Source organism: Dendrobium catenatum, unplaced genomic scaffold (assembly GCF_001605985.2).
Source record: "Dendrobium catenatum unplaced genomic scaffold, ASM160598v2 fragScaff_scaffold_1553, whole genome shotgun sequence".
NCBI classification, from domain to species: Eukaryota; Viridiplantae; Streptophyta; class Magnoliopsida; order Asparagales; family Orchidaceae; genus Dendrobium; species Dendrobium catenatum.
In genome coordinates, this window is record NW_021320015.1 from 970,303 (window position 1) to 998,120 (window position 27,818).

A 27,818-nucleotide genomic window follows, 5' to 3' on the forward strand; every position below is an offset into this window, starting at 1 on the left:
TGGAAGAAAAGCATGCGAAGCTGAAGTCCATTTCTAAAATTAATGTTTACAGCCAACTATTCTCTTCCTGTATATGTATACTTAAAAAGAGTTCGCAGCTGTATAGTTCATAATCTATAAACACTAACACCATAAAGAAACACCACTAGAATCTAATATATTAACCATGAACAAAACAAAACATCTTGAAATCTGTCAGCAAACAGAAGATACAAATTCTCCATCCTTCTCTCTTTTTCTCTGATTTTACTACTACTGTCTTCCTCGCTTCGAACTGCAGCTGGGGCATTTGTACTGCTTTATGCTCTCAGCTTTAGCCGGCGTGATCTTTACGCACTTACCATGAAACCACCTCTCACACACATCGCATCCAATCCAGAATTCACTGGGGCTGTAATTGCCACCGCAAGCTCCGCAAAGGGTTTCGCTGTGCTCGTCTTCATCTTCTCCATAGCCGTCATCAGCATGCTTTGTATTGTTCTTGATCTGCCCGTCGCTCGTTCGCTGGAAAATGAGCACAAATTTGTCAACGTAAAGCTTTGAAATTAGGCAATACACCAGAGCCCTGCATTGGGTACCCATACCCATACCCACCCATGCCCATGTCCATGACCTTGTGGTGAGTATGGGTGGGTACTCAACATCGGTGGATAAATCGATTTACATTGCTAATCACCATATATCTTATATTACTGCAATCATCACTATGTAGTGTGCAGTACTTAACCACGCTGCAACTACGATAAATTCTAATATTCGGCTTGAAAGTTTACAATCAGAGCAAAGGGCAACAAGCCTCAAGGCAATCAGTCCGTGGTAGACTGCATTCAAAAAGCATGAAAAGTGGGTGGGATAGGTGGGTACGGCATCTCGATGGTCACCATGGGTGGGCTTTGCAATACACAGACAATTGTATCATAAAATTACTGGCATCCCAGCCATGCAATTCAAAATTTGGATGGTTGGATTTTAGTGATGAAAAAACTGAATTGATCCAAGTTATCCTAATTGGATGGCATAGATAGCATTGTCAGCCATTACCTTGGTTGATTGTTTAGACTTGCTTCCATTATCAGACTTCTCCCTTCCTGGCTTCCTTTCAGTAACGACCTCAAAAACAGTTGGTAAATCATTGATCATGCTGAACAATCGCTTCCTGTCAATTAGAAGCCGCGGAGCAATATTAACACGGCAGAAAAGTTCTAAGAAACTTACAGACAAACACTATTTTATATGGTTCATAAAATTACAAGTCACATAGGGCATACAGCCGGCTATCAAAGTAGTTTAAAATTAAAGCAATGTGGTGCGCCACATATGACTGGCAGTCAGTTAACACTGCCATGAAAATATCTGCCAGCATGAAAAAAATTTTGACCTTCGCAACATTCTATTGCATGGGCGAGCAAAATGGGGTCAGGCAAACTGGAGTATCAGAACCATTTGTTGTAATTTATGTAAATTTTGAAAACTATGGTACGAGTTTAGCTAAAAATTCCATTGGAAGTACCTTTGATGCACCCTACATACTATAACGAGACTTCCATCTTTTCCCTTAAAGTTTCTTTACTACAATTCTTAGGACATTTTGCATTTTGTCTGCACAAGAGGTAATATGCGATGCAGGAGAACCCAAAAGAAGACCTATAAATGGAACTCTGGAAGCTCATCGTTAGGACCTCACTATGAATATCATTCAGTATTTGTCTATTAAAATAGCATCAGGTATCCCATTTGAGTTAACATTAATTTCTCATAAAAATTAACTCAACTTACTACCAAGGGCTAGTTTCTTTTCATGAAGTGTTTGAAATTAATCTAATTTCCAATAAAAAGTCCCAACATTGAGTCAAAATATTTTTTGTAAGAGAGTGGATGAAATTGAGTTCCTATTTTTAAAATTCATTCATAAAGATGGAACGTGAATTCCACTTATAAGAGAACTTGAAAGTCACCTTTTAAGTTTTTTTCTTTTCTTTTTTTTGGTTCGTAAAATAATAATAAAATGACAAAATTAAAAGGAAAATGGGTTTCATGAATCCATAAGAGTAGTGAAATTAAATAAAATTAAAGAATAATGAGAAAATTGAAACTTATTGCTGCACAAACAAACACTTGAACTGAATCGTAAGAAATAAATTCATACAAAACAAATATTACTAAAACTCGCTATAATAAAACTCGTTCCAAACACTTGCATCAAAATAAACATGATTTGAAAATAATGTACCTGAGCGTTTCAGCATTGAATTCGTTTTCTTTTGGCTATGATAAAGCTAATTTGCAATAAGAATTGTCCCGGCTGGACAACAACTAAACCCCATAATACTTTCGTTGATGGGTGGACAGGTTTGGATATTCTAAGGTTTAGAAAATCTATAAAAATGCAGTAATGAACTCGGGGATTTGTGGAATCGAGCAAGATGAAAAGGTTTCATTATCTTTGCAGTGGTGCTTAACCGATTAACAATATAAAATGATTTGAATTATTAAAAAATGGTGAACTGATACTTATAGTTAAGTTTAAACTCAAATGAACCATATGTAAGCACTCACTTTCTTTTAGTAGCAAAAAAAATCCCATATTTTCAAATAAAGCTCTCTCCAAACTAATTATTTTATGCTTGGAAGCAAGTTCTTCAAACAATGCGATAAGTTTAAATATCTCGGATCTATTATATAAAAGAATTTAATATTGATAATAATAGAATCAAATTTGGGTGGCTAAAATGTAACAGTACAATAAGAGAATTATGCAATAAGAGATTATTATGGAGACTTTAAAGAAAAATTTTACAAAATTACAATAAAAGTTATGTTGTATCTATTCAAATGCTCTGCAATAAAAAGTTATTGACAATTAAGTTAAGTGAAACAATAAGCTATTTATGTGAAAAAATAAGAAATAAATTGAGAAATAATTATGAATAGTATCTACTGATGATAAGGATACTAAAAAGTAACTCGTGTTATGGACATATAGAAGAAGAGTAGCAAAGGCATTTATTTGACTATAATATGAAATTAGTGTTGAACGATTAAAGAAAAAAAACACAAATCTTAAGTAATATGAATAAACTATTAGTGAAGAATGCCTTTAGCATCTCTTATAGCACAAATAGAAAGGAGAATGAGAATTGAGAAATCAGAAAGCCAACCCAAAATAAATGGGATAAAGCTTATGATCATAATCATGAAGTTATTCCAAAATGCTTTGAAACTATATGGGCTTCACACTCAATGTTCTAAGATTAACCTCTAAATTTAAAATTGCATTTCTTACTTTTCCTCTAAAGCATCTAATGTTTGTTTCATTGTGCCAAAAGTATAATGATTCATTCCACATATAACTTGAGTTAGGAATATGTTTCAAAAATTAATACATTGAATTTATTTTGACTTCTTTCCATAATGTATTCCTCGCAAAAATTAAGGCATATGCTTAATTGACAAGAGAATAAAAATAACCCCCACACCCCAAGCGCCCCACACATTCACTGGAGCTACTCCAACCTTTTCAAAAATTAAGGCATATGCTTAATACATTGAATTTATTTTGACTTCTTTCCATAATGTATTCCTCGCAAAAATTAAGGCATATGCTTAATTGACAAGAGAATAAAAATAACCCCCACACCCCAAGCGCCCCACACATTCAATTCATGTAGCCACGTGATTTAGTTCCTTCGCAATTCTTGTAGCTATAAGTGTTTCTATGCATTCTTGTATATGGGTGATGCCTATTCCAAGTAAACAGTTAGTCAGGCCGCTACTATTGTGCATAATATGTTTCATGGTTCATGTACAAAGCATATTTCATGACGTTGATATTGTGTAATCAAAACTAGCAACTATTTAAAATGTGTTCCGTAGAGCCTTATTCCGATCCTAAGTTGAATGAACTTAGTGGCAGTTCATATATTTTCATTTATATTACAATTAGGCTTCCAATTATAGTGTAAATTCAATCAAGACAACAATTTCGAACCTTCTTGCTCAGTAAAATCAATAACATAAGACATGTAAATACCTTCTTGCCCAGTAAAATCAGCTTTATGTGCAATCTTGTATCCTATTTCAGGCATTGATTTGTTCGAGCAGAATGCAAATAGTAACTACCAATTCTAGGAGTAGCCATCTCCATGCAACATGAGGCATGGCTCTTTTTGATTGGTAAATTATTTCCTTATACTCTTTCTTATAAACAATTCATGATTAATTTTATAAATGTAATTAGTTTTAGTAAAAAATATTACAATTAGGCTTCCAATTATAGTGTAAATTCAATCAACACAACGATTTTTGTTAAATTGTGTTGGATTTCATCGGCTCAAGTGATTATTAAATTATAGTTTAATGTGGAATTTATCATTTTTTAACATCAAAAAAGACTAAATGTTTTAAAGGTGTTCAGTTGAACTACAAATTTTAAATCTAAATTATATTTTCATTTATCGAATCATCTAGTTACTAAGATATCCTACATCATATTGATATTAAAGTTTACAGTTTGCATCGTCATGTGAAATAAAAATAGGACATATAATTGAGTTAATCTGAAAAAATTAATTAGGCACTTTAAATAAAAACAGGTTAGTCATGGTGTTCTCAAAAGCTACAATTTGACTACTATGAGGTTCAAAATTATCTTCTTGCATTCAATGGAAGGTATAATCTTTGTGAATTTTTAATTTAGATCAATAGTTTGAAATATTTATTCCAATGTTATAATATATCTAATTCCTAAATATTTAAATTTGTTATATCAAAACTACAGTAACATACTAAAACATCTTGGTGAAATATTGCAAGAAAATTCACATGAATAATATGAAATAAAAATTTAAAGAGTAAAATTTGATGACAATAGCCATATAATTCTTATAACAATTCCTTCATTCCAATTGATCCATCTATCTCTTCTTTTAGACAATCAAATGCTATTTCGTGTGTTATACTGGCAACGGGCTACAATTGTGTCAGGTCTATTCTATAGTTCCTAAACTTCATATTTTGAGAGTTTCTGAGGGTGGTCAAAGGCTCAAAGTTTTTTTATTTTGTTTTAAAATTTGGTTCCATTTGTGCTTTATTCATAGCTTAAGTTGAGTGAAATAAGCGGCAATCAATCACAGGATTTGATGCTTATACATATTAAAACCTATGGTATGTGATTGCTTAATAAAATTCTAGTTTTCTATTCCATGTTTTGTATTGAACTAGGGTTGTTTCCATCAAGCTCAATATAATTAAAGGGAAGTCATATCCATGTACAGTATAAGACTTGATTTTCCCTAATTTGTAAATTATTTTTTTGTTCTCCTTTTTATAAATAATACATGATTGGATTTAGAAATGTGTTTGACTTTATTCAAATTTGTTATAATTGGATTTCCAATCGAGACAAGAATTTTAATCAGGTTACGGATTTGTTGTTTTAATTTTTTCCAATGGATTTCTTCAATTTAGGTGATTATTATGTTATCATTTGGCACAAATTTCTCGTATTTATAGGTTCACATAAAAATACTAATAGTTATTTTAATTAATTACCTTTGGAAGAACAATATTTTCAACTCAAATTATGTGTTTTCATTTGCTACTTGCTAGCATCATCTACTTGCATTAAGAGACTTTAAGATGTCTAACATCACTTAATAGCCCTCTTTTTCCTTCTCTTGAATTTTTGGGGCTCCAACAAATGTGGTAGCAAAACCAGCATTCCATTCCTCCACTAATCTTCCATGAGGCTATTATAATTTAAGCAATCTGTCCAACGAGTTAAACTCCAATACTACTACCTCATCACTCATGGAAATATGCTACCTATGATTTCAATGGCTCCTAATAGCGCTTTGAAGTTGGATTGCAATGGCATCTGCCTGATAGCAATCTAATCCAATAAGGTCTCTCCCCTGGTAGCACAATTAGGCAGGAATGCCCACAGACATTGCCACTTAAGTTAGGCCTAGTAGCCAAGTAAGGCCCATCAAAAATAGTAATGACCCCCTGAACAATTCCAACCCAATTCTCACCTAAATGCTTGTTGAAGCAAATGGATGTTTCTGACGTGATGTAGGATGAAAGCCAACAAGCAGTAATTTCTAAAATGCCAATAAAAATATATACAATGCAATACTACACAGTTGGCAACAAAAAAAAAAACTGTAAAAGATCTAGTAGAAAGTGAAAAAAACAAATAGAGCAATAATTTGTAGTAAACCAAGAGGTAATTAATTGATCATGTTAAAGCAGACTAATATAGTATAGGGACATATGAGAGGCAAAAGAAGAACCAATACAAAAATTGGATGTAATTAAGCTCAAAGATTAATAAAATAAGATGACATAAAATGCCATGAGAATTTCAGAAGAAATTTAAGCTAAATACTTGTTAACACCAAATGCATCTCTCAGCAATAAGCAATTCAAAGAACCAACAAAAGTTGGAATAAAATTTTAGTACAGATACTACACAATGCGAATCTTCAATTAAATAAATTGAAAAGCAAAGCACCAACTTAATAAGCTGCAAATCAAATTCATTTATACGGCATCATCATCCTCATCCTATTCAGTATCAGCAATATCATTCTTTTCAGTTGAATACCAACAAAATGTTGTTCTCAATTCCAAACATTAACTAGAGAATTCATGCAAAATAACCGCCTAAATTTCATCTCGGCCACATGCCCAGGCACAACTCAGCCAAAAAGGATCCTTACAGAAGCAGCCTAAGAGAAACCATGAAGGATAAGCCAAGCCAAGCCTAAACCTTACAAAGCTGAAACTTAGACTAAAGCAAGCATGTCACGCATCTCTTGCAATTATGCATCACTGCATATTTAGAAATATATATTAAATCATTTTTGGTGCCCTTGAACTTTGTGAATTCAGCAATATAGTAGGTGCCTAACAAGGCCATGTATATGCAGAACATGTAGTGCTAGTCACGCAAAATAACATGCACAACAACAAAGCTAAGGTGAAATTGGACTCTACATATATTATAATAGTCGTAATTGGATGTTTTCTTAGAAAATTAAGTTGGGAAGTTTCGGAGTAAATGCCCCTATGATATACACAACGAACTTATTGAAGTCCATAACAAAATTGGTTCAAACCGGTTCATATTCAAACCTTAGTTCAAAGTTTCATTTAAACATGGTTTGAACCTCGTTTGAATGTTATTCAAACAATGTTCCTTGCTTCTAACCTAACTGAAAAGGTTTGAAGAGGTCTAAGAATGGTTTGAGCTAGGCTCAAACAAGTTTTAAACTAGGTTCAAACTGGAATGGAAGAAGGTTCAAAAAGGGAGGTTCAAATAGGAATCTAACAAGGTTTGAATAGTGTTTGAAGTTTGAACCAAGTTTGAGACTTATGCAAACCAGATTCGAACCTAATTCAAATAATGTTCAAACAACGTGTTACAGCAAGCATTACTATAGTTTGGATCTTTAGAGTTTAACATAAGTAGCATACAATCGCAATGACAGGCATGGCCACCTTGAATAGAACTAATCAGTGACATTACTACAAACTTGCATTAAATTGACGAACTCATCAAATGACATTATTCAAAGATTCTAGACATATCATCAACATGTGAAAGAAAAGCCTTTTAATATCCAATAAAATTATAATGTTGCAAGTATGATAAGAAAAATAAAGTAAAATCTATCATGAAGGTGTCAAACACTTGGCCCTACAAATACTTAATTATGGCATTTCACATCACATCAACAGTAACTATATCGCACAGCATCATTCTCCCGCTTTAAAGGCCTTCAACTGTGAAGTCAAAAACTGGTCACCCAAAGAAGAACGGCTTTTGGATGACAAATTTTAAACTTCACAATTAGAGATAATATAACAACGCTCTTTATTTTATCTGGAACCTCCCAGATGTTCTCATTTCCAATAGTATATATATTTTAGCATATGCACCCAAGCAAGCTTTCTTGTGTCAAATTTTCAATATAAGCTATAATAGCTGACACCCTAATCCCAAGCAATAGCCAATGCATGTTTACAATTGAGACTCATAACATTAAACTTTCCATAAGTACATGTCATCTCATGTAAATCGAAGTCACTATTAAAATCCCATCAAGAACATGCAATTCAAATTAGCTAATCTAAACAATTTCTGTTTGAGCCTTATTCAAGAGCTTGCCCAATGATTATTCAATTCCCTAAACCAAAATGGTTTTTTTAAGCATTGTAATAGTATGTCTATCTAAAAATCATCAATACATTATGTGTCTCAAGAACCTGATAGTAAGTGAATGCAATTTTCTCAAAATCAGCAAATGACAATAAGAAATTAGGAAGAAAATACATCAAAACTTTTTTTATTACGAGGTATATGAAAGAAATTAGCAAGATATAGTTGAATCTTCAATTTGAGAGGAAGATCCAGCTCTCCCAAATCAATAGCCGCCTGTCAGAGCCCAAATAACCTAATAAGAAAAAACTAAATTCAGTAAACTCTCAAAACATCATCTAAAATCATGCTATTGTTAGCCTTAAATAGGCTCTCATAATTTCCTCCCAAATCAGCCCCCTTTCCCTGAATAATTCCCTTTCAATTTTGAATTCATATTAGATTTATTTCCCAAATTAATTTCCTCCCGATTATAATTAAAACTTTCCTAAACAATCCCCCCTTCAATCCTCCTACTTTTCCCTATTCAAGAGCTTGCCCAATGATTATTCAATTCCCTAAACCAAAATGGTTTTTTTAAGCGTTGCAATAGTATGTCTATCTAAAAATCATCAATACATTATGTGTCTCAAGAACCTAATAGTAAGTGAAAGCAATTTTCTCAAAATCAGCGAATGACAATAAGAAATTAGGAAGAAAAAACATCAAAAAAAATTTTATTACGAAGTATATGAAAGAAATTAGCAATATATAGTTGGATCTTCAATTGGAGAGGAAGATCGGGCTCTCCCAAATCAATAGCCGCTTGTTAGAGCCTAAATAACCTAATAAGAAAAAACTAAATTCAGCAAACTCTCAAAACATCATCTAAAATAATGCTATTGTTAGCCTTAAATAGGCTCCCATAATTCCCTCCCAAATCAGCCCCCTTTCCCTGAATAATTCCCTTTCAAATTTGAATTCATATTAGATTTATTTCACAAATTAATTTCCTCCCGATTATAATTAAAACTTCCCTAAACAATCCCCTCTTAAATCCTCCTACTTTTCCCTAAATAATTCCCTCTTAGATTTTAAATTCAAATTAGATATCTTGCTTAAATAATTCCTTCCCAATTGTAATTTAAACATTCCTAAATAATTCCCCTTTGATTAAGAACCTTCCTAAATAGCTCCCTCTTGACTAGAAAACTTTCTCATTCCCTCCCAATCAAATCGGCCGGTCCATCAATACTCCTCTCCCAAAGTGCCACCTTGTCCTCAAGGTGGAACGAAGGAAACTGCTACTGAAGCACTTGACTAATAGCACTTGACTAAAAAATGGATTGACACTGAGTCGAATGATCTCTTTCTCCAGCATATCCTTTATCAATATCTTGATTGCATACTTCTGAATTTGGAGATGACGGTATAGATGAACACTGATAGGTGAGACTCCTTCCTTCAAGATGATAGCATGCTCCCATTCCTATGAAGGAGGCAACCACTAAATTGGTTCGAACACCTCTCGATACTATTGTAGGAGCGTCTTAATCATTTTTTGTACTTTTATCTTATTCCCATCTTCTACTTCCAAACTTTTCAGCTTCATAAAAAATCTCACTCATTCACCTTTTCCCCTCCTTGGAAGTGGCTCCAAAGATGGCATCTCCTCTTCTTTCGCCAAAACTTCTACCTCGTGACCCTCCCTCATCGTCCCTATATTAGGGTTCCCCCACTTCCCAGTCCAATCAATGATGTTCTCGCCTCTGATGTCGTCGGTTGGGTGTGAAGCTCCAATAGTTTTCTTATCATTCTTTCTAAGTTGGAAAACTTTTCCTCCCTTGATGTCAATTCTATCCTCAAATGCTGATTTGAATCGGCCAACTTTTCCTTCAAGACGCTTTTACAACGCATCAATTTTCTTTGTCGTCATAGGTCCCAAAAAAATGCTTGGATACCACATGATAGGAAGTAGATGCAATTTTCTCAAAATCAACGAACGACAATAAGAAATTAGGAAGAAAAACATACCAAAATTATTTTTAGTACAAGATATATGAAAGAAAATAGCAAGATATGGTTGGATCTTCAATTGGAGAGGAAGATTCAGCTCTCTCAAATCCCTAGCCGTATGCTAGAGCCCAAATAACCTAAGAACAAACTAAATTCAGCAAACTCTCAAAACATCATCTGAAATCGCCCTATTGTTAGCCTTAAATAGGCTCCCATAATTCCTTCCCAAATCAGCCCCTTTCCTTAAATAATTCCCTTTAAAATTTGAATTCAAATTAGATTCATTTACCAAATTAATTCCCTCCCAATTGTAATTAAAACTTTTCTAAACATTCCCCCGTTAATCCCTTTTCCATTTCCCTAAATAAATCCTCTTAGATTTTGAATTCAAATTAGACCTCTTGCTTAAATAATTCCCTCCCAATTGTAATTTAAACATTCATAAATAATCCTCCTTTGATTAAGAACCTTCCAAAATAGCTCCCTCTTGATTAGGAAACTTCTTGATTCCCTCCCAATCAAATCGGCTGGTCCATCAAGACCCTAATAAAGTGATAAACTCAAAAGAACATACATGCTTAGTGACATTATTAAAACTCTATGAAATATCGATTTTCATCAAGATCTATCAGTTACGAGAAAAAAAAAAAGTATAAACCAATCTCTCAAAGCCAACTTCATTCTCTAAGTTGGTAGCTTTGGTTGGGTTCTTTATCAATAATTTGTCAAAATGTCGATAAAACTCAACTCTTCCATAAATTTTAAAAGCAAAGTGATATTCCTTATGATAATTATCAATTTTAAATTTTACTATCATTATTCATAAAAATATGAGTGCAAGGTCCATGATGTCTCTGTGAAAATGTTGTGAATAAAACATTAGCCATAAATCCTAATGTTCATTAGAGACAAATACTAAGTTCTCCATCTAGTCTATTGACTCCCTCAATCTGATCATGAAATATATACATGAATCATTATTTTAATAAGAAATATAATGTTGTGAAAACATAAATTTTGGTCAAGGAAGTCCCAAAACCACCAGATGGTAAGGAGGTTCTTAGTAATGAGGATATTATTTTTGGCTCAGATAAATAACTCTAACAAGAATTATACTAATAATGATTAGATTTTAAATATTGTTAATGTTTTTCATACTAACTTAGAGGTTCAAATTATTGATCAATTACCTGGAGCTACTACTATGGACCCAATCTTGCATTCTTCTTTGCATGTTAAACCACCACTGGTGGAACATGTTTGAAACTTGGCTGGGGAGAAGTAAAATAGAATTGGTTACATCTAGATGTTTCAAACTATTCCCTTTCTCTTCATAAGTCTTTTTTTTTTTTTTTGGCAATTTCATTGTATATTCAAAATGATACCCAATAAATCTGAGTATTAGTAGCTTGAGCTATTGTCATGAGCGAAGTGCTCTACATTTTGTATTTAGAATTGCTCCATACACAATTAACATTGGATGACAAGTGCTTTTGAAGCATTGTATGCAAAGACCTAAAGAGAAGTAAACATAATTAAAACATCCTGAAGAATCAAACAAAATATAAACAATTATCCATAGATTCTTCCTATTCAGCATGATCAAATATTATATTCATTTCTAAAAGGATACTTCTAAGGACTCTCTTACATATATGATGATGGCTTGCTCACAACATTGTCAAGTCTTTTTCCAAATGAAAGCCATAAGCCCTTTGCACTCTTGATATTATCATATTCAGCTTCAAATCTGGGTCAGATCCAAAGAGCTCCTCTTTTATTGTATCTCCAATAAGCCATGATTGCGCTTGTCAATGACCTTTTAATCTAACATCCAAAGTATCCAAAGTGCAAGAGTATTCTCATTTGTGGCTCGTGATGTCAAACATGTCCGCTTTTGTCAATCTCTTAGATTGCAAACTTTATGAACATTTTTCATATGTGAAATGATTATACTAAATATCTCTTGACAATTTCTTTCCCTAGAAATTAGAGTTCCTTTTCCTTGCACGTAGATATAATTTCCTCTTTTGACTGATATTTGCTTATAAAAAATTGTCAAGTTTCTAATTGCATTGAGAAAAACATGAACATGAAGATAATCTATTCGCAACATTGAGTTACAGTTACTTTAAAGTTTAAACCATGGTTTAAAAAATCATTAAAGGCGCACGCCTCGAGATGCGCCTCAAATTGAGCCGTGCAAGTACCTCGAGGCCTAAGTCTCATTGGCGCCTAGAAGGCTTATTCCTTTTTAAAATAAGTATTACACCAGAGGTGTTTTGAGACGACGTCTCATTCAAGTTATATTTTATAAAACTTTTAATTGTATATTTTTATTTAGTATTATATATTTTATTCTATCATATAAAGAAAATAAATTGATTGATTATAGGACGAATTGTTTATGTTATGGTATATATATATATATCAATTATGTCTAGTATCATATGCATGGTATATTATATCATATCATTTATGCAATTTATCATATATGCTCATGTCATATGCATATATAAGCAAGGCAAGACATCTAACTACCTATGGTGTTTTTTCAATATCAAGTCTATCGTTTCCCACTCCTGAGCAGGGTAACATGTATCCAGCTAACCTGAATCAGCCAATCATTTCTAGCCAGCCTTTTTTACTTTCACATGCATAACATATCATATAAATCATAATAGCAAATATCATTACACCCAATGCAACTATCATTATACTCATTAGTATGCATGTATTATATCAAAATGCATGTTAACCAGAAAAATAAAAAATTTATGCGTGTCAGATATTTCATGTGCAAATGTAGTATGTTGGCTCCTAATCATTTCGTTCTCAGTATTATTCTACTCATTTCAAAAGAAATAACATATATATGAAACTAACGATGAAATTTAAATATGAACCAGTCAAACTATTCAAGGCTACCATATCTACCACATCAAAAATTACATGGAAAAAGTTCATCAAAATAGAAGATATTGCATTTTTTATTAATTTCATAAGGAAGAAAATAGATAAAACTCAAAATCATCAAAAACATATGTAGGACTAAAGTTACCTACCACGATCAGAACACTTTTTACAACTGAAGCAACATAAAATAGTGGCATGATCTCTTCTTTCCACCTCTCTCGCCCTTTCTCTCCATTTCTCTCACCCAGCATGAAAATGAAATGGGAAGATGATAAAATATATTTTGATATTTTATTAAAAAAATCATTTTCTGACCCAACGCTGCTACACTCACTTAAATTCTAAAAAACTCAAGGGCTTGGCATTGCAGTGCCCAGTAGGCTCAGCAACGCAGCGCTACCTCAAACAATTTTTAAAAATTTAGTAAAATTAAGCTTGAGGCTTTTACACATCCTCATTTGCATAATAATCTACACCTTAAATCTTTCTGGGAGCAATTAACATACAAATGGGAATTTTATTTTGAATAGGTAGGGATATCTCATTCAAAAAAAAGCAAGATCATATTCTTTTTGTCTTTGTAAGAAGAACTTTTCTTCAACAAAATGAAAGTTCTCTAGTTTTAAGCAAATTTGGTTCTTGTTAGCCTCTGTACCTTTGTATATAAGATCTATGAGATCTTCTATAAAAATACATCTTCGAACCATCAATCCCTTGCTCAGTTTCTCAGTAAATGTCCACATGATTTGGCCGCTTCTTTCCATACTTTTTCATACAATACAAGCATGTTAATCTTTGAATCATCTTGAGAAAAAACTCTCGTAATATAAGCATAAGACCACCATCCGCTGTAACATATATTCGAACAAGCATTCAAACAAGGTTTGAACATTTGTTCGATTCAAACAAGGTTTGAACATTTGAGGTTTGAACATGCGCTCGAAAAATGTTTGAATAAGGTTCGAACATGTTTGAGCACATGTTCGGCCTTGTTCGGACATATTTTCAAAAAAAAATTCAAACAATGCTTGAGCATTGTTTGAACATATTTTTTGAACGGACAATGAACATATTCCAAAAAGATTCAAACAATATTCGAACAAGCATGCCTACATCATTCAAACTTCATATAATTCAACAAGTCTCAAACAATAGTTAGGACTCCATCAAAATTACCTCGATTATTACACAATCACTTTAGTTATTCAAATATTATATAATCACTTTAATTATATGAAAATAACATCATTCAAACATTAAAAAGACTTATCACCATCGATGTGGGTGTAAATGAGCAGCCCAACTTCAATGTCGCAATTTTCTTATCCTATAGGAGGAGAACTCATCGAATTGATGATGAAATTGGCTATAGAAAATGTTGGAAGTGCATAGATGAGCTGGAATGACGAAACATCGTCGTTCAATATTTTTAGTCGGAAATAATTGGAAGTGGGGATACAGGAATATCAAGGGCAATTTAATCCTCAAATAAATTTTGAACATATTTCTCCAAAAAAAAAAATAGATGTTTGGCCAATTGCATGCATTATGAGGCATATATATCAAATTTCCCAAGCCAAATAGTAGTAAATTATGATAAATAATTTGGAAAATATTACACCAACCACATTTGAGGCAACTCTTTTCAGCAACATTAAAGGTAATTTTTCATCATAGAGAGAATTTGCATTTCTAATTGGTTGACCATAGCCAACAAGAAATCAAAGAACTACAATACATTCTACCATTAGCCTCTAATGCCTTTTAAATCCTCTCACATAGGTCCATTTGTAACCCTTGTTTCTACTAAAGCTACCCATGTGAATCCCACTTTCCAAAAGGAGGTACACATTTTCAAATCAGAACCTAATCTCTCGTCCTAGTTATCAAAACAACGTGCTTCACATTTATTTTCTGCAGTTAACACTACATAATTGATGTAACAATTTTTTTTTAACCAACGCTTTATTTTGGGGACCTAACCACCAGTGACAGAATGCTAGAACGTCAGTGCACCGTGTTGTGCATTGCAGCTTTACCAAGTCTCTAATTATTATGCCACGTCAAGGAAATGATGCATTGCAATGCATCAATAAATCACATACAGAAACGCAGCACCAAGTCATTGATTTACTTTTTTAGACAGAGCAACAACACTCTTGTTAAGCAAAATGCATAGTAAAAACACTGTTGTTAGGCAACATGATGTTTACGGCTTGAAGCAAATTAGTACACTCAATGAACCACTAGATGGTCATTCATATAATTATAATTTTTTTCCTAATTTTGGATAATCGAATAACATTGAACAAAATTTTAAAGCTCAACATATAAATGAATAAATTTGAATATTAATCCACTCATTTAATTATATGCTTAAACATGTTCGTTTATTGCTAAACAAGTAGCTCGCAAAGAGAACAATAAAATGCTACTTTAATGATAGTGTATTACTTATTTGATGACTTATCTTATGTTTTTGCATCAACTTTCTTATGTTCCATTGTAAATATCCATTTTTCATAAGGTTGTAAGCAAACTAATAAACTCGATCAACAACACAATGTTTGTTTGTATAAGGCTCATTTTTGTTCTCTTATTGAAATGAAAAGAAAAAAACTTAAAACAATTTTAAGGGTCATATGCATACAAGACCAAAATAAAAGAATGAATGGCATAGTTATTTGCAAGCTACACGACATTAATACAGCACCTGCAAAGGACTCCTGACGCCCAGCAAGGTATCAATAAGGCACCCGCCTTCTTAAAAGGAACTGCTCAAAAAGCAACAAAGAGCTCAAGCAGTGCCTCGCTACATATGTGCAATTAGCCATTATAGCATTCAATATGTGTGCCTATTACAGACCTAGTGATAAGGCACCAACTCCTTCGGGCAAGTTTCAAGTGCAAACATATTGTCCACTTAGATTTATCTATAGTGCAGAAATTTTAAATGATGATTCTATCATGCAATACTGCACCCATGCCCACTGTTTATGCAGGTATGGAGCAGCAAGAAATGAAGCAAATAAGCAATAGGAACCCATCGACAGAAAACCCAACATTAAAAGGAATCAAGACAATTAGAAAAACTATAAATCTCAAAGGATAAGTGCAAGGAACAGCCAACTCAAGGATATTACTCGGGGGTTATGTCTGACCTAGATAATTGCAATCTAAATCAAAAAATTGTAAACTATATGAGATTTGCAAAACAAATGTTGAGGAATGCACACGATGAACTACCATCTCAAACAATTATAAGCATCTTAAATATATATATATATTGTACGGCCTTTGATGCAACAATTTAAACTTCTTTCCATTTATAAAAGAAAATCAAAAACACAATACCTCTCAGGTCCCAATGATCTCTAATGCATCTAAGGTAAGCTAAAAGCATCTTGAAAACTTGGTTTGTTTATTCCTCTAATTGGTATTTATACACAAAACCACCTAGAGAATAAGTGGAAATTACACAATCTTAAAGAAAAATATTAATTCCAATAATTTCAAAAAAAAAGTTGCTGTCAATGTTTTGCTTGTGTGCAAGGTTGTTGTCCACCCTTCGTCTTGATTTCTGCCTCTTCCTCTTTATCTCCTTCCTGTTTTAGTCAATGGAAGCAATCCATGGCACTCCCCTTTCATTGTTTGCACATGAATTCGTGGCACATTTTCTTTGTTCAGCACATGAATCCATAGCCCATTATCTTCCTTATTTGCCAATTTTGCCAGTCAAAGGTAGTTTAACCACTCAAACTCAACTTGGATAGTAGAGATCCACTATTCAAAATTTGGTAAACACATTTTTGAACAAGGTTTGCTGATTCCTTCCGTAAATATGTCAGAGTTGATTTCATGTTAGAATATATGGTATATAAATTAACCCGCTTCATAATTTCTCTTTTATAAAATGCTTATCTACCTTCACGTGTTTGGTTAGATCATGTTGTACTAGATTGTGTGCGATACTCATAGCATACTTATTTTCACGATACATCTTAAAAAATCCTTTTCATTTGACATATAAATCTTCCAATATAATTTTTATCCAAAGGATTACATAAATACCTTAAGAGATTGCTTTCAATTCAACATTTGACCTTGAGACAATTGTTTCTTGCCTTTTTATGGTACCAGATTTCCTCCCAGCAATGTGCAACAACTTGAAGTAGATCTCATATCCATTAGTGATCTTGTATGGTCGGAATCAAAATAACCTTCAATTTTGTATGGTTTCATATTTTGTATAGAGAATTCCTTTTCCATAATTTGATTTTAAATACCTAAGAACTCGATAAACAACTTAAAGTTGAGATTATTTGTGTATAAATTGACTCTGAGACTTACTGCAAAAGCAATGTCATGATGGTTATTGAACAAACAGATTAATTTCCCAACTAATCTTTAATATTGTCTGATGTCAACTTCTGTTCATTCATGTGTCCAATTTCTGGTTTGGTTCTGTTTAGGTTTCGCATGGCTTTCAATCAATCATTTTTATTTGTCTCGAAATATATATTTTTTTAGAAATGAATATTTTTTGTTTTAATTCAGCCACTTCAATACTTAAGAAGTATTTGAACTTGCCAAGTTCTTTGATTTCAAACTCTACAGTGAGTATTTTCCCCAAGTAAATCCTTTCCTTTGATTGTCATCCAATGTCACAGTTATATCATCAACATTTATCAAAAAAATTAAAATTTTTCATTCAAAGGAATGTCTTATGAAAGTTCATGATCATCTTGATTCTATTTATATCCAATTTCATATAAGGCTTTTGTAAATCTATCATACCATGCCTTTGGGGACTATTTAAAATCATATAATGTCTTCTTTAATCAACACACATTATTGTGAGATTTAAAAAATATGCTTCTACATGGGGTTTGTAAAAAAAAGTTCTTCTACTTAGGTTTATTATAAACCATCAATTTTTTCAAGGTTTGTCTGGGATATATCAATTACACATACATTTGATTCTTTTATTGCAGCACACACGCCAAATAAGAGACATTCAAAGCTTACAATCACTAGACTGATGCTTTAGCATTGACTCAACCCATCTCCCTGGTTCGCTCAATCACTAGCACACACACTAGAGCTATTCACCAGTGTCCCTTAACTCGATACACTCTGAGCTTTGGGCATTCTTCTGTTGATTGACTTAATTAGATTTCTATTAATATATTAGACCTTTTGTCGTGAGTCATCCTCACTTACTGATGACCCAAGTTACACATGCACTCTCAACTTAAAGTCAAACAATTAATGCCTGGTCAAACCTCATTAATAAAAGAAAATTTTAGGTTTAAAATGCACCTAAAGCTAAATTAATTTATTCTAAACTTATGAATGGATAAAAAACAATTGTTACTCACTCCTAAACATAGCATGCTTATCAATATGATTTGACCCATCACATTTACTTAGAGGACTCATTTTTTAATCATTCATTAACCCAAAATTAACCATTCCGTATAACCCAAATTGACACAATGGGAATTTGTTTAGCAACCCACTTGATCAATTGAGTCCAATATGATTTAGATATGCGGTGAAATCTACGAAAAATAAATTTATTAATTATAGATAATTAAGAGAAAAAGAGAGTAATCCAAATTTTATTTAAGTTGCAGCTGACACATTTTTAATTATATTTTATAACTCCCAATTGAATATATATCACCAAAACACTTAATCAAAGCATTAAACTTTTGGTCAAACTTAAATGCTTAAAGGAGTCAAAATATGAGTTTAAATGCTAAGAATAACCTTGCATATTGGAATCAAATTCATTGCATTTATGATGATCTCCAAAGCATGCATGCATGAATTTTTATGAGTTTCAATTTTCTTTGTTCTCAACTTGTTATTGCAGGGTTTTGTAGAGGATGGTCAAAAGCAAGGATAAAATCAAGTTGAGTCATAGGAAGGACCGCAACATGGAAACATAGCACTCAAGTTAATGCGGGAGGCAGCATCAAGTCATATGTGTATTTGAAATATAATTATTGTGAGAAAGTTGTGAAGGATTGTGTCACTAGGATGAAGGAACACCTGTCTGGATCACACAAGAATATCGCATTGTGCCAAAGTATCCAAAACGGTAAGGGAAGAGATCAAAATATACATGAATAGGTCAATCTTGTCAAAGCACCTAGTACAGAAGATTTGAACGTTGATTTCTTTGATAGTGATAGAAATAGATCATCTACATCCACCACAACCCAACTACATAAACAACAAAAAGAAAAGGTATATAAAAAAATTAATTTTGTTAAAGCTTATTTACTCTGGAGTATTACTCTCATCTTTATGTTGATAAAAAACATTTAGTGGAGAGGAAGAAGACCGAAATAAAGGAAGAAAAAATAGATTGGAAAGCATTGGACTCCACGGGTGATGAGGCAGGGGAGAGAGCAATCTGTTATAACAATGATTCAAATGAAGACCCCCTCAGTCATGACAGCACTGAAGATTTCTAAGTTGTTGTTGTACCATTATTATTGTTTTATGAATTAAATGTAGATGCAAGAGAATTGGGAAATAAATATATTTGTGTTGAACAACATTTTATATGATTATGCAATTACTATATTTTATCTTCACAATTATCACTTATCACTTTATGTCTTGTGCATTTTTTTATTTAATATATATGCAAATTTATTTCTTTTATTATCCTTTAATATATTGTTTGGCTATTACAAAAAAATTTATTTAATCTAAATTTTGACTTTACGCAATTTTTGGATTTGAGGCTTACGCCTCAAAACTCTGGAGTATTACTCTCATCTTTATGTTGATAAAAAAGATTTAGGAAAGAGGATGATGACTGAAATAGAGAAAGAAAAAATAGATTGGGAGGCATTGGACTCCACGGATGATGAGGCATGAGAGAGACCAATCTGCTATGACAATGATTTAAATGAAGACCCCCTCAATGCATAGATGTCAATGGCACAAAATAGCACGCGCTATGGAGCAAGGCGCGACGCGGCGCACCTACAGCGCCATGTGTATGGTTCAAAATGGCGCGCATTATTTGCACCACATGCGCGCCATGGCGCATGGCGCACGGCGCAAAATAGCGCGCGCCATTTGTTTTAAAAAATTTTAATGTAATTATGAATATTTTCTTTATTTTTAAGATAATATATTTTCTAATTTTAAAATATATTAAAAGTGTTAAGATAAATGTTGGATTGCATATTTTTATCTTCTTAATGCTATTTGCTTTCATTTAAATATATTTTAGTTGTATGAAGATTGACTACTTATTAGACTTGAAATTATGTTGCATTGTTATTTATTTGTATTGTCATTATTTGTTTGCTATTATGATAGTTTGTCTTTCAGTTTAATGATATTACATATTCATGCTTATTATTTTATAATTATTGTATAATTTACACCATGTTCAAAATGGCGTGCTTCGTGCCGTGCGCTATGCGACATGGCTCAAATAGGACATTTGCGCCATGGTGCACCATTCGCCATTAAGAAGTATGCCTCAGTGATGATAGCGCTGATGACTTCTAAGTTGTTGTTATACCATTACTGTTTTTTTATTAATTAAATGTGGATGAGTAGATAATTGAAAATTGAAGACTTTGTTTTGAATTGCATTTTATATGATTATGCAATTACTACATTGTATACTGTTTTGTTATTGTAATGTTTGAATTTCAATTTTATTTCATATAATTTATCACTTGTCACTTTTATGTCTTCTGTATTTTTTTATTTCATATATATGCAAATTTTATTTCTTTTGTCATTCTTTAATATATTATTTAGTTACTATAAAAAAATCATTTTTAATCTTAATTTTGACTTTACGCAATTTTTTGAATTTTGAGTCTTGCGCCTTGAAGCTTACGCCTCGCCTCACAAATGGAAAACGCTTCAATACCCAATTGCGCAATTTCAAACCTAGCTCCTGAGCTTTTCTAATAATCCAAACTTATGTGATGTTCTAGAATATAAGTTTTATCATCTTTGAAGTTGTCTTCCTTGCCTTTAATTCTCTCAGGTGCCCACATGCCAAGATTGCATTTCTACAAATTAAAATAAAATGCTTCTTATAGAAAGAATAATTCATTCATTCTTAGGACTTAAGCTATTATGATCACAAACCTATGACCCCCTCCCCCATCCTAAGAGCTCTCATATACTTTAACACCCACTACATATCATAAGCCCTAACTTGCCTTAAGTTTTCTTATCCTCATCTACATCAAAGATTGCTATCTAATTATGTCTTAGTGCGCATATACTTCAACTCATATCTTTATTTTAAGTCATTTCATTTATTATTGGAAGAGATATCAATCATTACTGAATAAACAAGTAGAACACAAATAATATTTCTTAATCAAAGAGTTTTTAGCATCACCCAAGATGTAATTAATCTTAAGAACAATATTCTTTGGAAATTTTTGATCCCCATAAACTCTAAATTAAAAATATGGGAATAGTCATGAGATTTGAAGGTCTAACTTGCTTATCATTAGTGTCATAAGTTCATAGAGTAGATTAAATTAGAACCACTTCTCTACAACAATTCATTGATATCACCCCAAGTCCGCATTCTCCCCGATTTTAAACTCCTTCCCATATATTTAAAAAAAAAGAATTTTAACCAAACAAAAGAACCAAATAAATCAGGATGTGAATTATATTCATTTTAGTAACAAAAAGTTTAGGTTTATTGGCAATATATCTCAAAGGATTGAACATATCCTTTTGCTAATGACATTACTTTATACTATTCCAGACATCATCTTGCTTTACATTTCAATAAGAAAGCCCACTTGCATCCTACAGGTTTTTTGTTCTATTGATAACTCAACTGTCTCCCAACTGTAATTTTTCCAAGGGATTCATCTCTTCTCTTATGGTATTCTGACAATTCTTATCTAATAATGCCTCAAATAAAATTTGTCAAATTTTAATGGTACTGATACTTATATTTTTAATAAAGCTTTATGTGTAGAAGAATTATTCAAAGAGAATGTGTGCTGGGATATGGGGCACATATGAGAATGTTTGATAAAAGGTTGATCATTGTTACAGGTCACCTGACAATAATTTCAAGCCTTAACCTTGCTGGAGACCTAAGATAGGATTTGTCCTCCTTGTATAAAACTAAAGAGATTTAGTGATAAGACTTAATTTACTGTTCTTGCATCTTAGTAGCTGGGATGTCGAAAGAGTAGAAATTAAGTTCATCAAATCTTTTTCCATCCGGCTGTTCTAGCCTTAAAGTAAGTTTGAGCAAGAGAATGTTTGGATTGCTAAAAAAGGAATGCATAGTAAAATGAAATACAATATAAAATGAATATAATGTATTCGAAATGTTTGAAGTTATTTGAATGAGTGTAAAATAAATACAAATGATTTTTTTTTTTTGTTAAAAATCAAATGAATACAGTGTAAAACTCAACAATAATGGTGGTCAATGGCCGATAGCTGAAAATGATGACGGCTAGTGAGCAATGGTGATATGTATAGGCAGACTCACAAGCCATGACCACTTTAATTAGCAAAAGTATCGCTTTATTTTTATGTTTGCACATTGAAACGAAAAGAAAACCTAGCAATTTGCACCATGCTTGGCGTTTTGAAAGCATTGGCTCCAACAATTTTAACCCATCAGCTTCAACCCTCCTCTTTCCAAGTTATTCTTCACTTTCTCCAAGCTTTTACATTCATCTCCTTTCCACTGTGCATAGAAGCAAATATTTTATCCTTATGCCTCCATATTTTCTCCTTACAACATTATGATATTTTCTCCCATTTTATTGCTTGGGGAACGTAGGCACAAAAGGGGGTAACAAATTTAAGTACTATATGCATTCATTTAAAAGAAATGAGTTCCTTACAATTGATTGATAACATCCTTGCTAAGGCACTGGGCAACAAGATTAAGTGCTTTTTTACTCACAATCAAGTTGTTTAAATAATTTCTCTATTTTTTCCTTGCTATCTAACATATGATGGGCAATATATGTTATATGATAAGCTGCGATGATTTTAATCCATCAGCTTGGATCCTCTCTTTCTATGCTATCTGTTCATTTTCCCCAAGTTTTAGTGACCATCTCCTTTGAAGTGCATAAGGAAACAGATGTTTTCTCTTAAACTATCTTATTCTTATAGCCCTCGTTTTGTTTTACTTTTCTACAATTATTTCTTTGAATTTTTCAGAAATGCACGTATAGTGTTTTACTAATACTTTTATAATGCTAACTATGATGCTATTATAGCATTATTTATCTTATTATTTTAATATTATTGTTATTCTTACTCATTAAAAAATAAGAAAGATTTTATTATTTACATGCATCATCATCAACATCATCAAAACCATTGTTAATTCTATCCCAATTATTTGGAATCAGCTTTGTAAATCATTATTTTTTCATCCATCATTATTGGATTCTGCTTTAATTATTAAATCCATTTGCATAAATATTTATACACAATTTCTATCCGTGTTAAACATAATTTACCCATTGTTTGCTTCATCGTCCTTCGCATTAAGTTTATTTACTCAACTGATCGGTGCATCTTCACCCCCATCATGCACAAACAACATAAGTCTTTATTTCACTACCTTAACTTGAATGGGTGCTACTCCAATAGGCCCTCTCACCTAATCATTTCTCAAACCATCTTTACTCTTTTAGCCACACATTTATGTAAATACTCTTATCTCACAACAATCAACTTCTTTATCATCCAACACAAAAATCCCCATGGCATGGCCAGCTAATTCAATTTTATAAACTTAAACTTTCAAGTCTCTCTATAAGAAGATCTTATCTCATAAGCCAAAAACACTTATGCACCTTAAACACTTAGCATTACCTATAAAATTTATGCCTCATTCATGTATATAATAGATCCAATATACACTTAAACTTACTATATCTAATTATTAATTTATCTTTTGTCATTACCAACTCATAAGAATCAATCCCACATTGAATATCGTATATTGAGATTCATTCTGCCAATCTTGAGCCAGATATTTTCTTCCTAGTTCCAGTTTTCCACTTGTGTTGCAAGAGGTCACGCTGATTAGAACCAAATCATCTTCAATAACAAATATTATGGTGCTCAAATTTGAATATCATTCACAAGCATCGACAAAACCAATATAAAAAAAAATAACCTGATGTAGATCCTTGATGTAATCCTCTTGTGATTAGAAACACTTTTGTGACTATACAACTAATAATAAATTACAATCATGCTCCATCATTCATATCCTTTTAAGTTTAACAAACCTTTAACAGACAACCTCACGGCACACCAAATCAATTCTAATAGTAGCCAATCATATGCTTTCTCAAAAACAATGAAAAACATATGCGATTTTTTTTAATTGTTCTATATGCTTTTCTCATTAATAGACTTCTTACAAGAATCGCCTCCATAGTGGATGTTCTTCGCATTAAATAAAGTTATTTTTTTACAACCAACATGATTATTCTATATAGACTATAAATATGATTAAGACGTAGGGCTGTGTAAATAAATTATTCTTAGTGAATGCTACCTCTCACACGCAATGCACAAGGGATCTTTCTATATCTCTTCTTCCTTATAGAAAATAGGTTGTAGACCATATGCTTTGGGAAATGCCAAAAAACCAGTGAACTCTTTGTAATATGTCAAGAGTCATCACCTGCAAATGGCATAAAATGTCAGAAAGAGATCTTCAACCATGGTGCCTTTCAACTTCATAACATGAGATGTCCTAAGCATGGTTTTGAAAACCGGACCGGACCGGCCGGTTCGACCGGTTCAACCGTGAACCGGTCTTACGGCCGGTTCGGTCTTCCCTAAGAACCGGGATGGCAACGAGAAAAACTTAATAGCTAAATTAGCCAAATGGAAACCTTTGATACTTTGAATTCAACATCTACCAAGTTCCGCAATCTACAAATTCAGCCAACATTCTTGAACCGCCAATCTCCCAAAAAACTACTATACATGATCAATCTATATTCAACCAATAAACTAAAATTTATTTCAATAACATTTTACCTTATCCTATTCATCAATTTGGTTAGCATATGCATATGAAATTGCTAGTAAAAAAATAATATAACACAGCAAAATTGTTACTTTCCAAGAAAGCATGGAGCCCCAATAAGAATTACACAAATGAGATAATAACAACAAAACATTGACCAGATATATATTAAATAAAGTTTCACTGCATCACCACACCAAAAGCTACCAGACAAAGCATTGAATGTACTAAACCATGTCAACACCAGTTAATCATTATGTTGCCAAGTGAACAAATAAACCAATGACAAATTATGATAAAGAAGAGGAGGAAACCAAAAAAAGAGATCATTCAATGTTACTAACGAAATAAATCATATTTTGAAGGAAAGAAAATGAATAAAAAGAAAGCGCCGAGGCAAATTGTGGTTTGTTTATAATCAACAAATAAAGGGTGTGCCTCTACAAATCATTAGATTGAATCCATTGTGACCTAAAGATCAAGTGTTCAAGCCATAGAAACAACCTCCCTGTTGACTGTAACCGCATAGCACCGACTCCCCCACCGACATACCCAAACGACACAATCGTCTCCGGTCCCACCTCACAACCGTTCGTTCAAAAAATTGCAAACCGACATACTCACGATATAAAATCCTTCTCCATTCGGACGGTTAGAGGGATACACAGATACGCACACATACGCTCTGAAAATCGAAACCGAGGAAGAAGATCGCAAGCAAGGAACGAGAGAGGAACTTCGAAACTTACCTCTCCTCGATCCGACTTTGTGCTCGCCGGCTCCTGCCGCCGTGCCCTAGCCGCCACCAGCCGGACTCACCTGCCTCCGACCTCGCCGACCCAACACCCACCAATGGAATTTTCGGAGCCCACACTCCCTACACTGCAATGATATGACTATGATACATCCACCACTTTGCCAGTCCCTATATTGCTAGGAACCTCATGCACTAGCATTAGCAGGAGCTTCATTCACGAAGTTATCAATCAACAAACAAATATTTGAGCAATTCAAATACTTTTCATTTAAGTCAATACTCAAACATCCCAATAGAGATGAGAAAGAAAAATTAGACATAACGAGTTGTCTCATAAGGGCATGAGCTAAAGTTAGTCATCAATAAAGATGTGGCTTAGAAATTTTCTACATGAAAACTCTACATAAAACAAACATAAATACATATAGCTTTAACAAACATAAATACATATAGCTTTATTTAACAAGCTGTACCGGCCTAAAAAGGCTTTATCCATCTTAATGGGCACCAGATACATAAACAATCAAGTAAGCATTCCAACACATTCTGTAAAAATAGTTGATGTGACATAAAATGTAGCTAACGTAACAACCAATAGATCTGGTTAATGAATGACCAAATCAAGAGAGACAAAAGAGATCTTATACAATGCATAAACCGCTCTTTCAATAAATTCAACTAGCTTTATTCTATGGGTTTGCTTCTTCATAACTCACAAATCATACCAGACACAATAGTTCCTATTTATAAGTCGCACCATTATCTTCATAATGCAACTAATAAAATTCCAATAAGGGACGCTTGGCTGCTGTAGATTACATGACTAAAATGCTTCTTTGCATACCTATAAATTTTAAAAAAGAGCTAGCCTCAAACTCCGGTACTTGGACTAATCCATAATAAATCATACTTATTTTTATTTACCAGAAAGTCTACAATAATAGATACATCATACAACTTACTAGGCAAACAAGAAGGGAATATCACAATTCTCCAAATATTTAAAACTAAATACTTCGCTTTATTCTAGAAAAAACTAAACGGAAATATAAGTGTGTCAACAACTCAAACAGGTATTGTATGGTTATCTACGAATTGAAGAAACTTGCAGAAACAACCAAAGAACTAGGTTCATAACAACTGCATCTCATCCCATGCAAGTAAATCAACTGGACCGCAAAACAAGAAAACATTCCAACTCATCTCCGTACCTTTCATTGCCATTGAAACGTGCCCCAAGATAGAAGGCAACAGAGAGCAGCCAGGAGTCACTGTGCACCGCTACTAGAGAGAGCCAATCCCTCCGGTTCATTCCATCTCTGGCGAAATTTATTCCTAGCGCAGGTTCCGGAAGCTCCGGCGGCACCTCTTCCGCCGGAAGAGTCACCTCCCACGTGCTGTTCGGATGCCCGTACAGGCACAAGTTCTCCTTTTCTGCAAAGATCGAAACCAATAAGCCCTAGATCCCAAAAAAACTACACCATAAAAACGCCCGCGTCGAACAGAAAAAGAAGTGACTCACCCGGATCGCAGAGTGCGTAGAATTCATCGACCTCTGAAGCAGAAAATCAAATGAGTTAGTACCAAGAAGGTAAGAGATAAAAGAGGGGTGGGCATGGGACCTTGATTAAGAGCGCGGATGATGCCGCTGCGTCGGCCGCAGAAGTCTTTGAAGATCTCTTCGACGGTGCGGGGAGTCGAGGAGATAGAGGGCATCTCCATGGAGATCGAGCTCGAGCTCGCCGCCGGCAATAGTAGGGCGAGGGATCCGTGAAGAGGAAAATACTGAGCTAAATGGTTGCCGCTTTTTGATACGGAGAGATCTAAAAAAGAGAAACAAACTACCTGGATAGGGACGTTCTTTTTTTCTTGGTAAATCAACTGATCTAGACCGTCCATCTAGTTTTAGTAATACCCTTTCTTCCAATGGACGG

At 33.2% G+C, this 27,818-nt stretch overlaps 1 protein-coding gene across 1 annotated transcript; it reads right to left on the minus strand.

Moving 5' to 3' along the window:
- LOC110101402 (PHD finger protein ALFIN-LIKE 1) lies at nucleotides 1–27,818 on the minus strand. Its single transcript, XM_020829285.2, has 5 exons — nucleotides 27,507–27,818; nucleotides 27,407–27,439; nucleotides 27,096–27,318; nucleotides 1,042–1,156; nucleotides 1–504 (listed from the first exon to the last, which is right to left on the minus strand). Exons 1-5 carry the CDS (start codon nucleotides 27,781–27,783, stop codon nucleotides 253–255), a joined length of 900 nt encoding a protein of 299 aa, XP_020684944.1. The 5' UTR covers nucleotides 27,784–27,818; the 3' UTR covers nucleotides 1–252.

What these genes read in the sequence shown, in the direction of transcription:
- LOC110101402 (XM_020829285.2), bottom strand. Translation starts at nt 27,783, where the DNA reads ATGGACGGTCTAGATCAGTTGATTTACCAAGAAAAAAAGAACGTCCCT. An exon ending in CTACGCACTCTGCGATCCGG is followed by an intron (nt 27,319 to 27,406) that starts GTGAGTCACTTC and finishes CGATCTTTGCAG; the next exon opens with AAAAGGAGAACTTGTGCCTG. An exon ending in AGTCTAAACAATCAACCAAG is followed by an intron (nt 505 to 1,041) that starts GTAATGGCTGAC and finishes CTCATTTTCCAG; the next exon opens with CGAACGAGCGACGGGCAGAT.